The sequence below is a fragment of the Notolepis coatsorum genome (assembly GCF_963971535.1).
Source record: "Notolepis coatsorum genome assembly, chromosome: 14".
Taxonomy (NCBI): Eukaryota; Metazoa; Chordata; class Actinopteri; order Aulopiformes; family Paralepididae; genus Notolepis; species Notolepis coatsorum.
Window position 1 is genome coordinate 40,256,108 of NC_140178.1, and position 13,115 is coordinate 40,269,222.

The 13,115-nt window shown below is 45.4% G+C and overlaps 1 protein-coding gene across 1 annotated transcript; it reads right to left on the bottom strand.

The window, feature by feature from the left end:
* Positions 1-1,714: 1,714 nt before the first annotated feature.
* Positions 1,715-12,543, bottom strand: slc2a6 (solute carrier family 2 member 6). The gene is given in 11 exon segments (XM_084329805.1): positions 1,715-2,174; positions 2,427-2,731; positions 3,146-3,321; positions 7,783-7,844; positions 7,847-7,975; positions 8,337-8,378; positions 8,381-8,435; positions 8,553-8,572; positions 8,575-8,648; positions 10,761-11,032; positions 12,186-12,543. Coding segments are annotated over 11 exon segments (1,536 nt in total). The 5' UTR covers positions 12,282-12,543; the 3' UTR covers positions 1,715-1,869.
* Between the last annotated feature and the right edge of the window lie 572 nt (positions 12,544-13,115).

The following is a 13,115-nucleotide window of genomic DNA, read 5'->3' on the forward strand; positions in this document are numbered from 1 at the left end:
CATTGCCCGCCAACAACGATTATACTCGTTATTGGGCGCCATCGCTTGAACGCCAACAATGAGTATACTCGTTATTTGATCGTTGTTTCTTTTATTCGATATTTCTATTCATTACAGGCACACTGACTCAGGGTTAACATGGGGAATCATCCTGAGAATGCCAAAGTGCAATACCGGCCGCATCCAGCTAGACAGCGGTATCGAGCACCCTTTGAAACCTTATATCTTGGCCTGTGCAACGGTCAAATGTCTCCGGGCACAGTTTTCTCGGTCGGGCCAGTCGAGCGGTTCTCCCGGTTCCATTGAAGCGTGTCAAATATCCCCGATCCATATGTTGTGGTGGGTTATGCCGAGGACCAAATGGACATCGGCTGTACCAGATGGCGATCAAACAATTGGAATATTATTTTTGGAATACTCCCGATCACAGGTAAGGACTATCTGACGTCAATTTTTGCTTGATCGTGCAATGCTTTTATACAGATCGGGCTGATAAGCGTTTTTAGTGTTCAATACGAATGCCGTTACTGGTAATCAAATAATCAGAAACAACCCCCCCCCCCCCCCCCCCTTCATGCATTCATGATGAAACATAATACCTGCTATAGGCTATAGATTTGATTTGGGAATAGTAGCGTGTCCAGGAAAGAAACGCCAACACTTATAATAGAATTGACGTATAAGGCTATTACTCAGCCTTTCGGGAATTACCCCAGACCACTCTGAAATTATACTTATATTCACCACGGGATAACGCGCAAATGTATGCATGGAAAAATTGCATCTTGACCGGAAGAAAGTCAGTCAAATGACCATAATATTGTATCCATGGCTATAATATAGAATATAGATTTAGCTCTACAAACAAGGTGACACACTCCTATCTTTTAAAGCGTTGGCATTGCTACAGCGGGTCCCGTAATAGCTGGCACTGAATGTGTTATGAAATGTTTTTTTTTTTTTATCCACTTTTTCTCCCATTTTTCTATATTTTCTCCCATCCCAATTTCGTATCATCCAATTCAACCCTCCCCTGTCACGAACGCTGTTTCTTGCCTCCCACAAGCCGGCTGCAATGTGGACTAAGTCATACATAGCACAAGTCCCCTCCGGTACTTGAGGTAACAGCAGTCGCATCTTTTCACCTGCGCAGCTCGATCTCTCAGTGGCGAGGAGTAACGCGTGGGAGGCTCACGCTGCCCCCGACACTTCCTGATTCTACTGCGCAGGCGCACCAACCGACCTGTAGGAGTCGCTGTCCACAACGCCCGATCCCCACCCATCAGTTTCCCACCCCCTAATACGGCCAATGTGTATTAGTACGGACGACCAGCTAAACTGAAAGCAAATGTGGAGCGCTGGGCTCGAACAGGCGAGCCCAGCGTCTCCAGATTTCGTGGCGAGCGCCTTGCCCACTACGCCACGTAGCCGCCCTGTGTTAAGAAATGTTTGAGCAAAATTCTATTTGCCCAAAGCATTATGAGAATACTAAACTATAGCAGAATATGAGCAATGATACATATGTTTTGCTTGAGATGTGACGATATAGAATTTTTACTTTACTCAAATGGACTTGGACTAAAAGCAGCTCTGAATATTAATGCAAAAACCTTGTAGAAAAAGTGTCACAACATATACAATAAAGACGTAACATCATAAATAATACCATTGAAAATGTATTATATTAGAAAACAAATCATTGTTAGTTACTGACTACTATTAATTAAAAGGAATTGTGTAAATAATGCACCTTATATTACAAAGGATCCATAAGGTATCAGATGAGATAATACGATTATCTTCTGATCTCAACCCAGTGAAAGAAATTGGACCAGAACAAGAATAGAATGCAGTGCTCTGTAGCGCTGCCTACTGGCTGATAGTGAAAGTGAGTCCCGTCCTGAAGTAGTTCTCGATCTCCTCCAGTGAGCGTCCTCGTGTCTCGGGGACACACATGCCGGTGAAGAGCAGATGTAACATGCACACCACGGTGTACCACAGGTAGGGGACGTACAGGCCGTAGCTGTGCACCAGGTGTGTGAAGGTGTGTGTGAGCGTGAAGGCAGTCAGCCAGCTGACTGCAACACACAGCCCCGAGGCCACGCCCCTGGCAACCAGCGGCAACACCTCTGACATCAGCAACCACGTGATTGGTCCCCAGCCCAGGGCATAACCTATAAGACAATGAATGGAATTGGATATCTGTCTGAGGAATTAACACAAGTATGGATGGATGGATGGATGGATGGATGGATATAGATAAGATAGATAGATAGATAGATAGATAGATAGATAGATAGATAGATAGATAGATAGATAGATAGATAGATAGATAGATAGATAGATAGATAGATAGATAGATAGATAGATAGATAGATAGATAGATAGATAGATAGATAGATAAGGTTATGTCATTTTTAACTCACCAAATATAAACACCATGGTGCTGATGAGAGGGATGAGACTTGCTGCATTCTGGAGGTTGTAGTCTGAGGTCAGGCCTATTGAATCATGCGGGCTGTTGTCCAAAGTGATGCCAGTGAGGTTGGGAGCTGGGGAGGGCAGTTGAGGGCAAGGGCTGGTGTGGTTGTAAATGGCCAGGGAGAGACTTGCCAGGAACATTAGAATGCTTGAGGCGTTCAAGAGGGGTTTGCGTCCTACTTTGTCCATCAAACAGGCTGCCACGATAACAGAAAGGAGCCGGACCAGCCCGACAATTGCAGCTTCGTACCTGATTGATTCACAGTAAGGATTGATCACTCTTTTGAACTTTCAAGATGACAAAATATGTGTTTGTGGCTTGATTGGTTGATTGCTAGTTTACAACTGTTCATACAGTAGCTAAATCACAAATAAGTAGCCTAATGTGAATGAGTGAGATCTGAATCTCTTCTCAAAACTGGTAACTCTTTGGTAACAGATGTGAATGAGTCTCATTCAGTACACTAGAGAGGGGTTGGCACCAGAAGCTAGTCTGAAATTAGATCAGAATAGAATAGAGGGGCATTGTGAGAACAATGTAGAACAGAACAGAACAAAGCAGAATAGAACAGAGCAGAGCAGAATAGAGCAGAACAAAGCAGAACATAACAACAGAACAGAGCAGAGCAGAGCATAGCATAAGAGAAGATAAAGCCATTCCTACTTGGGCTCCAGGGCGACGTTGCTTTGGGAGAAGATTGGTTCCAGGTAGACCAGTATGGGAGTGACACCAGTCATCTGTTGCAGGAAACGCATCGCCACTGAGATCATGATTGGCTTGTAGTAGATGGGCTTGGCCAGCTCCGACCATGTGACCCTACTCTGTGTGTTTATGCTGCGCTGTATAGAGAAGTAGAAGACATATACACGCCCACACACACAAAGTGACTTCTTCATGTCCATACAAATTACAACTTTGAACTGTTAAACAGTAATCCAGAACTATTTTATTGCACTGTAAAAAACTATTTATAGTATGTCTGCACTTTATGTGCTCATTTCATTCATGTCTATTCTACTAAAACAGAATCAAACCATAAACAAGTGGCCTGTTGGGATGTTAGATCCTAATGTGAAAAACTGATTTAATATGTCTGCTCATTTTACCCTTGCTATTATTTTACTTATTTTTACTTTTATTTCTATGCCCCACTATCCGCTGGGTGCATACTATGACCTTTATCATGTTTTGTAACAGATACAGAAATTCAAGAAGCCTATTGGAACGTGAGGTTCTGATAGGATTTGATTAATAATATATCTGCATTATTTTATCCCACTTTTTGCTTTGCTCTTGCTGCTTGTTTTACACAGATTTTATGTCTTATTTCTTACTGGTGTAAATCACTTTGAACTGCAATCCCCTGTATGAAAGGTACTATACAAATAAAGTTATTATTATTACAAACAAGCAAGGGGAAAATCCGGGGTTATACTGTTGTAAACATGTACTGTATTTCATTGATTGATTGATTGATTGATTGTACAATACAGTATGGCTCAATACACACAATTGTTAATGGGATGCAGACCAGAGAAAGACTTTCATCTTGTTTACATCAGGGTCCTGCATTTTCAATTCATCATAACATTTATGACATACAGATAAACAGTACTGTTACATCCAGACATTTATTACATACAAGATATATATATATATAGTTTCTAAAAGAGAGTATACATTTGAGGGGGAAGAAACTGTACAATGGAGGGGGGGGGGGGGGGGGGGGGGGTTGGATGTTTACAGGGGCCAGTTTCGAATTGTAGCCTCCCGTAGGTGCTTGAAGGTGGGTAGTGATTCACATTTTTTTATGACCGTGGGTAGGACGTTCCACATTGATGTGGCATTAGTCCCTTGTTTGAGCCGAATCTGGGTTAGACATGATTTGTGGAACTCCCTCTGGTGTTGTGGTCATGGTATTCACTGACCTTTGGGAAGTACCTCGTACATGGGTACCTTAGTACATGGGTACCTTAGTGGTGTAGTGTATCTTGCAGGCCCATTGCAAGTTGCTGTACTCTTGTCGTCTACTCTAAGCCATCCTAGGTTGTCAAAATGGGCAGGGGTGAGGTGGGTTTTAGGAGTAAGGTCAAGCAGTAGTCTGACCAGTTTGTTTTGTGATGTTTGTAATCTTGTTTTAGTGCCTTTGAGGTGCTTTGGTAACATGAGGTGCAAGCATAGTCATAGTACCCTTGAATGAGTGCTCCTGCTAGAGTCTACAAGATATTCTTGTTTACCAGAGAGGAGATCCGGTACAAGAATCTTGTTCATTGGTTGACTTTTTTTTATTATATTGGTTGCCATTTTGTCACAGGAAAGATTTGCCTCTAGGATGGAACCCAGGTATGTAATTTCATCTTTCCTTGTGACAATATTGTCACCCACTGTAACAGAGAAGCTGAGTTTGTTATTTGATCCAAAGAGAATGGACTCTGTTTTACCCAGGTGTAATGATAGTTTGTTATCAGCGAGCCATGTGCAGATTCTGCAGAGTTCAGAGCTGAGGGCTTTTTCAACCTGCAACTTGTTCTTGTCAGAGACCAGCAGGGCTGAGTCGTCCACGAAGAGGAACAAGTTGCAGTCACAAGCTGATGACATGTCATTTGCATAAATTAGGAACAGTAACGGTCCTAGTATGTTTCCTTGTGGAACACCACAGCTCACTGGGTGGGGGGGAGGTAGTGTACAGTTTACCTCCACCATCTGTTCTCTCCCCTCCAGGTAGGATTGCATCCAGCTCACTGATAGACTATCAAAACCTATTGCTTTTAGCTTGTCAATCAGAATGGAGTGATTGACAGTGTCGAAAGCCTTTTGGAGGTCCAGCATGACCATGCCGCAGTATTTGCCCGCGTCCACCTCTTGTTTGATGTGGTCGTTCAAATAGAGAAGGCATGCGTCAGTGGTCCCGCCTCGACTACTGCAACGCACTGCTAGCTGGCCTCCCGGCCACTGCCACCAAGCCTCTTCAACTCATTCAAAATGCAGCGGCCCGCCTGATCTCAAACCTACCGAAGTCAGCCCATGTCACCCCACTTCTTAGGGACCTGCACTGGCTCCCCATTGCTGCACGTATCCGCTTCAAGGCCCTCGACCTAGCATACCGTGCGGCAAAGGGAACCGCTCCCGCCTACCTCCGGTCAATGGTCTCTAACTACACACCCTCAAGACCCCTACGCTCTGCGTCTTCTGGCCGCCTCAGATCTACTCCTATCCAAGCTCCCGGAGGGTCATCAAAGAGAAGCCGCCTATTCTCAGTCCTTGCCCCACAATGGTGGAATGAACTACCCATCCCAGTTAGGACAGCCGAATCCCGTCCAATCTTTCGCCGTCGACTAAAGACTCACTTCTTCAACCATTATCTGAAATGATAAAAAAAAAAAAAAAAAAAAAATCTAACCCCGACTAACCTTAATGTCATGCACTTGTCCTAATAAACTAACCTACACTGTAACACGCAACACTTTGATGAACATTGTTACTCAGCTGATAGAGTTATACCCTTCTTGCTGTCTTGTCGCACAGAACTTGTAAGTCGCTTTGGATAAAAGCGTCAGCTAAATGACTAAATGTAAATGTAAATGTAAATGAATGGGATGTTCTGAAGCCAGATTGGAATTCATAGATTAGATCTTTTTCCGGGAGGTACTTTTCGACCTGTTCGTAGACAATTTTTTCCATGACTTTCGAGATGGAGGTAAGAATAGAAACACGGCGGTAGTTGCCTGGGTTTAAGCTGCATTTTTTGTGCAGGGGGGTCACTCTCGCAATTTCGAAGTCTTTGGGGACGTGTCCCTGTTTTATGGAGAGGTTTATTATGTGTGTGATGACCTGGGTGATGGCGGCTGCTGAGTCTCTGAGGAATTTGGAGGGTCATAGTGTGTGTCTGTGTGTTTTGCAGACAGTGCAGAGTCTCCACACCAACCTGTATGGCGTTGATCTGTGTGTGTGTGTGTGTGTGTGTGTGTGTGTGCGTGTGTGTGTGTCTCTCTCCACACCAACCTGTATGGCGCTGATCTCTGTGTGTGTGTGATAGTGTGTAGAGTCTCCACACCGACCTGTATGGCGCTGATCTCTGTGTGTGTGTGTGTGTGTGTGTGTGTGTGTGTGTAGAGTCTCCACACCGACCTGTATGGCGCTGATCTCTGTGTGTGTGTGTGTGTGTGTGTGTGTGTGTGTGTGTGTGTGTGTGTGTGTAGAGTCTCCACACCGACCTGTATGGCGCTGATCTCTGTGTGTGTGTGTGTGTGTGTGTGTGTAGAGTCTCCACACCGACCTGTATGGCGCTGATCTCTGTGTGTGTGTGTGTGTGTGTGTGTGTGTGTGTGTGTGTGTAGAGTCTCCACACCGACCTGTATGGCGCTGATCTCTGTGTGTGTGTGCGTGTGTGTGTGTAGAGTCTCCACACCGACCTGTATGGCGCTGATCTCTGTGTGTGTGTGTGTGTGTGTGTGTGTGTGTGTGTGTGTGTGTGTGTGTGTGTGTGTGTGTGTGTGTGTGTGTGTGTGTGTGTGTGTGTAGAGTCTCCACACCAACCTGTATGGCGCTGATCTGTGTGTGTGTGTGTGTGTGTGTGTGTAGAGTCTCCACACCGACCTGTATGGCGCTGATCTGTGTGTGTGTGTGTGTGTGTGTAGAGTCTCCACACCGACCTGTATGGCGCTGATCTCTGTGTGTGTGTGCGTGTGTGTGTGTAGAGTCTCCACACCGACCTGTATGGCGCTGATCTGTGTGTGTGTGTGTGTGTGTGTAGAGTCTCCACACCGACCTGTATGGCGCTGATCTCTGTGTGTGTGTGCGTGTGTGTGTGTAGAGTCTCCACACCGACCTGTATGGCGCTGATCTGTGTGTGTGTGTGTGTGTGTGTGTGTAGAGTCTCCACACCGACCTGTATGGCGCTGATCTCTCTGTGTGTGTGTGTGTGTGTGTGTGTGTGTGTGTGTGTGTGTGTGTGTGTGTGTGTAGAGTCTCCACACCGACCTGTATGGCGCTGATCTCTGTGTATGTGTGTGTGTGTGTGTGTGTGTAGAGTCTCCACACCGACCTGTATGGCGCTGATCTCTGTGTGTGTGTGTGTGTGTGTGTGTGTGTGTGTGTGTGTGTGTGTGTGTGTGTGTGTGTAGAGTCTCCACACCGACCTGGCGCTGATCTCTGTGTGTGTGTGTGTGTGTGTGTGTGTGTGTGTGTGTGTGTAGTCTCCACACCGACCTGTATGGCGCTGATCTCTGTGTGTGTGTGTGTGTGTGTGTGTGTGTGTGTGTGTGTGTGTGTGTGTGTGTGTGTAGAGTCTCCACACCGACCTGTATGGCGCTGATCTCTGTGTGTGTGTGGTAGTGTTTCCCCCTGAGGAAGCGGAGGGCCTCTCAGCCTTCTGCTGTTGGTTCAGAGAGATCAACCTCCTGGGAGACTGAGGCATCATAGACAACAGGACCACCATCAACACTGCCGGCACCTCTGCTGCTATTGCCAGCCAGCGCCATGGTAACACCAGGCCTGTACACACACAGAGAGAGCGAGAGCGAGCGCGAGAGCGAGAGAGAGCGAGAGACGCACACACACACAGAGGAGAGAGACACAGAGAGAGAGACACAGAGAGAGAGAGAGACGGAGACACACACACAAAGAGACACACAAAAAGAGAAAGAGACAGACAGACAGACACGCACAAAAGCACACACACAGCACAAAGGTACACATGAATAAGAGTACACACACACGAAAGCACACACACAAAGGTATACACACATATGCACAAGAGCAGACACACACACATACAATGAATATCCCAGGACTGCAGCAGACAACGATAAACATTTTCTGACCAGTATATATCCAGTAGGTTGTTGGCTCTTACCCAGGGCGTATAGGGCCAGGGCTCCAATAACAGCTGTGATCTGGGACAGGAACCCAACCCTCCTCTCACTGCCGGATGGGATATCTCTGAGATGTACACCTGGAACGAACACGAACACGTGAGTCATCTGGAGAGTCATCATTGTAAACCTCACAGAGGTGGGAGGTAATAGGTCTGTACACACAAGGTCATTTATTTGTAACCATGGTAACATACAGGTATGGAGGCAGCTGTCATCCCCCAGCAATGCCCGTCAGGAAACGGCCCACCAGGAGCATCCACGGGTTCACCGCTGCGCCCATCAACACGTTCCTGATAGACGTGCGTGCACACACACACACACACACACACACACACACACACACACACACACACACACACACACACACACACACACACACACACACACACACACCACACACACACACACACACACACACACACACACACACACACACACACACACACACACACACACACACACACACACACACACACACACACATTATTTAAATCCATATCAAATACAAACAGGCAGTTAGGATCATAAACATCAAACAACCAGATATTTACCTGTAGTCAGATATGTACATTTACATTTAAGTTCCATGTGGACAATCTTGCCTCTAAACTGCGACAGAAAATTGGTTTCCTGTACAGAAACAGATCCAATTGTCCTCTATTTAGTAGAAAAATTATTGTTGAATCAGTCTTCTTATACGTTTTGGATTATGGTGATGTAATTTATAGGCATGCTGCGGCTGTGCGGCATCAACTCTTAAACCTCTGGATTCTGCACATCACTCAGCTCTCAGGTTTATTACTGGTGACAGATATGATACTCACCATTGTGTCCTGTATGATAGAGTGGGTGGGGCTTCTCTTACAGAAAGGCGCAACAAACAATGGTATTTATTTATTTTTAAAGCCCTTATTGGTAAACAACCTGTTTATATCTCTTCACAGTTAGATTGGAATATTGGAACCTATTCAACTCGATCAAATGACTGGATGGTTCTTAGGGTCCCTCAAGTTTGTTCTGATCTAGGGAAGTCAGCTTTTTCCTTTGATGCCTCTAACTCATGGAATGTCCTTCAACTCTCTCTGAAATTGGAGGTTCTTCCTTCCCTTGGTATGTTTAAACGTATGATTTCAGACCATTGTGTGACTACCTGTAACTGTTTTAGCTGATCTTTTAAATTATTTAAAACGTTTTTTATTTTTACTCTGGTGTTTACATTTCTGTGAATATTGCTTGTATTATATACTGTTTACATTTTGTACAATAGTCGTTTCTGTAAATGAGGGAAACCTCAGAAGCTTACCATTTTAAATAAAGGTTGACATTTTTTATCTGTAGTCAGATATGTACCTGTAGTCAGATATGTACCTGTAGTCAGATATTTACCTGTAGTCAGATGTGTACCTGTAGTCAGATGTGTACCTGTAGTCAGATGTGTACCTGTAGTCAGATATTTACCTGTAGTCAGATGTGTACCTGTAGTCAGATATGTACCTGTAGTCAGATATGTACCTGTAGTCAGATATTTACCTGTAGTCAGATGTGTACCTGTAGTCAGATATTTACCTGTAGTCAGATGTGTACCTGTAGTCAGATATTTACCTGTAGTCAGATGTGTACCTGTAGTCAGTTGTGTACCTGTAGTCAGATATTTACCTGTAGTCAGATATTTACCTGTAGTCAGATGTGTACCTGTAGTCAGATATTTACCTGTAGTCAGATGTGTACCTGTAGTCAGATGTGTACCTGTAGTCAGATATTTACCTGTAGTCAGATGTGTACCTGTAGTCAGATATTTACCTGTAGTCAGATGTGTACCTGTAGTCAGATATTTACCTGTAGTCAGATGTGTACCTGTAGTCAGATATTTACCTGTAGTCAGATATTTACCTGTAGTCAGATGTGTACCTGTAGTCAGATATTTACCTGTAGTCAGATGTGTACCTGTAGTCAGATATTTACCTGTAGTCAGATATTTACCTGTAGTCAGATGTGTACCTGTAGTCAGATATTTACCTGTAGTCAGATGTGTACCTGTAGTCAGATATTTACCTGTAGTCAGATGTGTACCTGTAGTCAGATATGTACCTGCAGTCAAATATTTACCTGTAGTCAGATATTTACCTGTAGTCAGATATTTACCTGTACAATATCTGATTCATACATAAACACACACGCATGCACTCACTCACTCACTCACTCACTCACCTGCCCACTCACCCAGTCACTCACTCACCTATTCAGTTGCTCACCCACTCACTCATCAGATTATTGTACATCATCACCACCATAACATAATTCTTATCATTATCACCGTCATCACTATCATATTCCTCATCATCATCATCATCTCATCATCATCATCACCACCCACCACCACCACAGCAATACAGACCACCCACCCAATAGTATAGGGCACTGCTGATGTCATTACGGTCAGCTTTCGCCCAATCCTGTCATTGAGCAGCATGGCTCCCAGCCCCCCTGCCACTGCCCCTAGGGTGTAGATAGACCCAAACCAGGCCGCCTGCTCTATGTTCATCCTGAGCCGAGGGTCTGCGTCGGGGGCCTGGAGCTGGGGCAGGACAGGGGAGGGATAGACCAGAGAGTAGCCAAAGCTGAAGTTCCCCAGGACAGCCGAGAAGACAGCCAGGTACAGCCTGGAGTTACTGATCTGGGAGAGTGGAGTGAGAGAGGGACAGGGTTAGTTTTAGACCAGGAGGATCTGTACGTGGCTTCACGCTGTATGTCATCCTGCTGTACGTCATCACACTGTACATCATCACGCTGTACGTCATCACGCATTACGTCATCACGCTGTACGTGGCGCTGTTACTCCCCCCCACCCCCCCCCCATCTAACGTTACTCCCCCCCCAGCCCCCACTCCTAACATTACTCCCCCCCAACCCCCCCACTCCTAACATTACTCCCCCACAGCCCCCACTCCTAACATTACTCGCCCCCAGCCCCCCCCCCCCACTCCTAACATTACTCCCCCCAGCCCCCCCACTACTAACATTACTCCCCCCCCGCCCCCCCACTCCTAAAGTTACTCCCCCCAGCCCCCACTCCTAACATTACTCCCCCAGCCCCCACTCCTAACATTACTCCCCCCAGCCCCCACTCCTAACATTACGCCCCCCAGCCCCCCCACTCCTAACATTACTCCCCCCAGCCCCCCCCACTACTAACATTACTCCCCCCAGCCCCCCCACTACTAACATTACTCCCCCCAGCCCCCCCCCCCCACTACTAACATTACTCTCCCCAGCCCCCACTCCTAATATTACTCCCCCCCCAGCCCCCCCACTACTAACATTACTCCCCCCAGCCCCCCCACTACTAACATTACTCCCCCCATCAGACCATTACTGGCTAGCGTTAAATATATACTGTGTTATAATGCAGTTGGATGATGTCTGACATACTGTAGGCCTACCCTGCTCTCATTTAAATACGAATCACATTCTGAAATATATTAGAATTCAATAAAAATCATTAGGATTCATTACATTCATTCGTCTGCATCGGCCATTGAAAAACCCATATCGGCCCACTTCACTGAAGTCTAACGACTATTAGACAAAAAGTCAGGCTTAAATTTGTATCAACTTCAGCTGTGTAGTGAGCACAAACAGCTTAGGCTTAGGCACACAAATTCAACAGTCAAATTAAAGCTAAAATTCACAAACTAAAACGGCAACCGAGTGAGAATTTATGCTCTCCCGTTTGATTACAGTCAGGATCTTTAAGAATTCAACACAGACGTTTCTTTGAAAGGTCAAAAGAGAGTGACGTGAACTTGAACTTTAAGGTTTACACCAACCTTGGATGTTGCAGCTGTAGGTCCGCTGTCCAGTAATGGGGTCTCCTCCTCATCCACATCTGTAGCAGCAGACTCCATAGTGCTGTGATCATCCATACTGGTGTTGGTCCCAGTATATAATGTTTCTCCGAGCAGTACTGGTAACTCACCTCAGGTCTGAGGTAGGCGAAGGAAAATGTAGATACCAAGTCAAAGTAAATAAATAAATAAATAATAATAATAAAATAAAATAAAAAGCTGCTTGAGAGTAGTCTCATAAAAAGATCTCAAGTAGTACAGAGTATATCCCCCAGGGAAGGTAATCCTAATAGATGTGACCCCTCTGATCTACCTCGTCCTCACTTAGTCTGAAAATACCTCTGTATTCTACCATCTTGTCTAGGGCTTGCTTGAAAAAGAGATCACCTAAGTGTGATAAAAACGTGTTTAAAAAAAAGTCATATAGAGGTTCAGCTTGCTCCTGCCAGAGACAGCCATACTGGGATTGACCACAGAATGAAAGGCTATAACCAGAGGCTGTGTGAGTAACGGTGGAAGTGACAGTGAAACCAACGGTCATGTGTTCACTGGAGTTTCACAATTGAATCACACAGGGTGAAGACTAGCCCCTTTCGTGACTTTCGGTTTGCAAGCCTGGGGCTTTTGTGACCGCAGTCACTTATTTACCTGCCGCGACCACCCACGAAAATAACAACCAAGCGTGATCGGGGGGCTCGGAGTGTGTCAAAAATATATCAGATATGAATTTCAAAGATACCCAGCGTACAATATGGGTTTAACACAGCTTCACGATGGGGTCTGGAAGCTCGGAGTTGCTCATAAACATTTTAAATCATTTTTATAAAACGAGTGTACTCACAGAGCGAACCTTGGCAAAATGGCTGGTGCGTCCGGCAATCACTGCGCTCCCTATCGGTCCCTGTTGGTCAT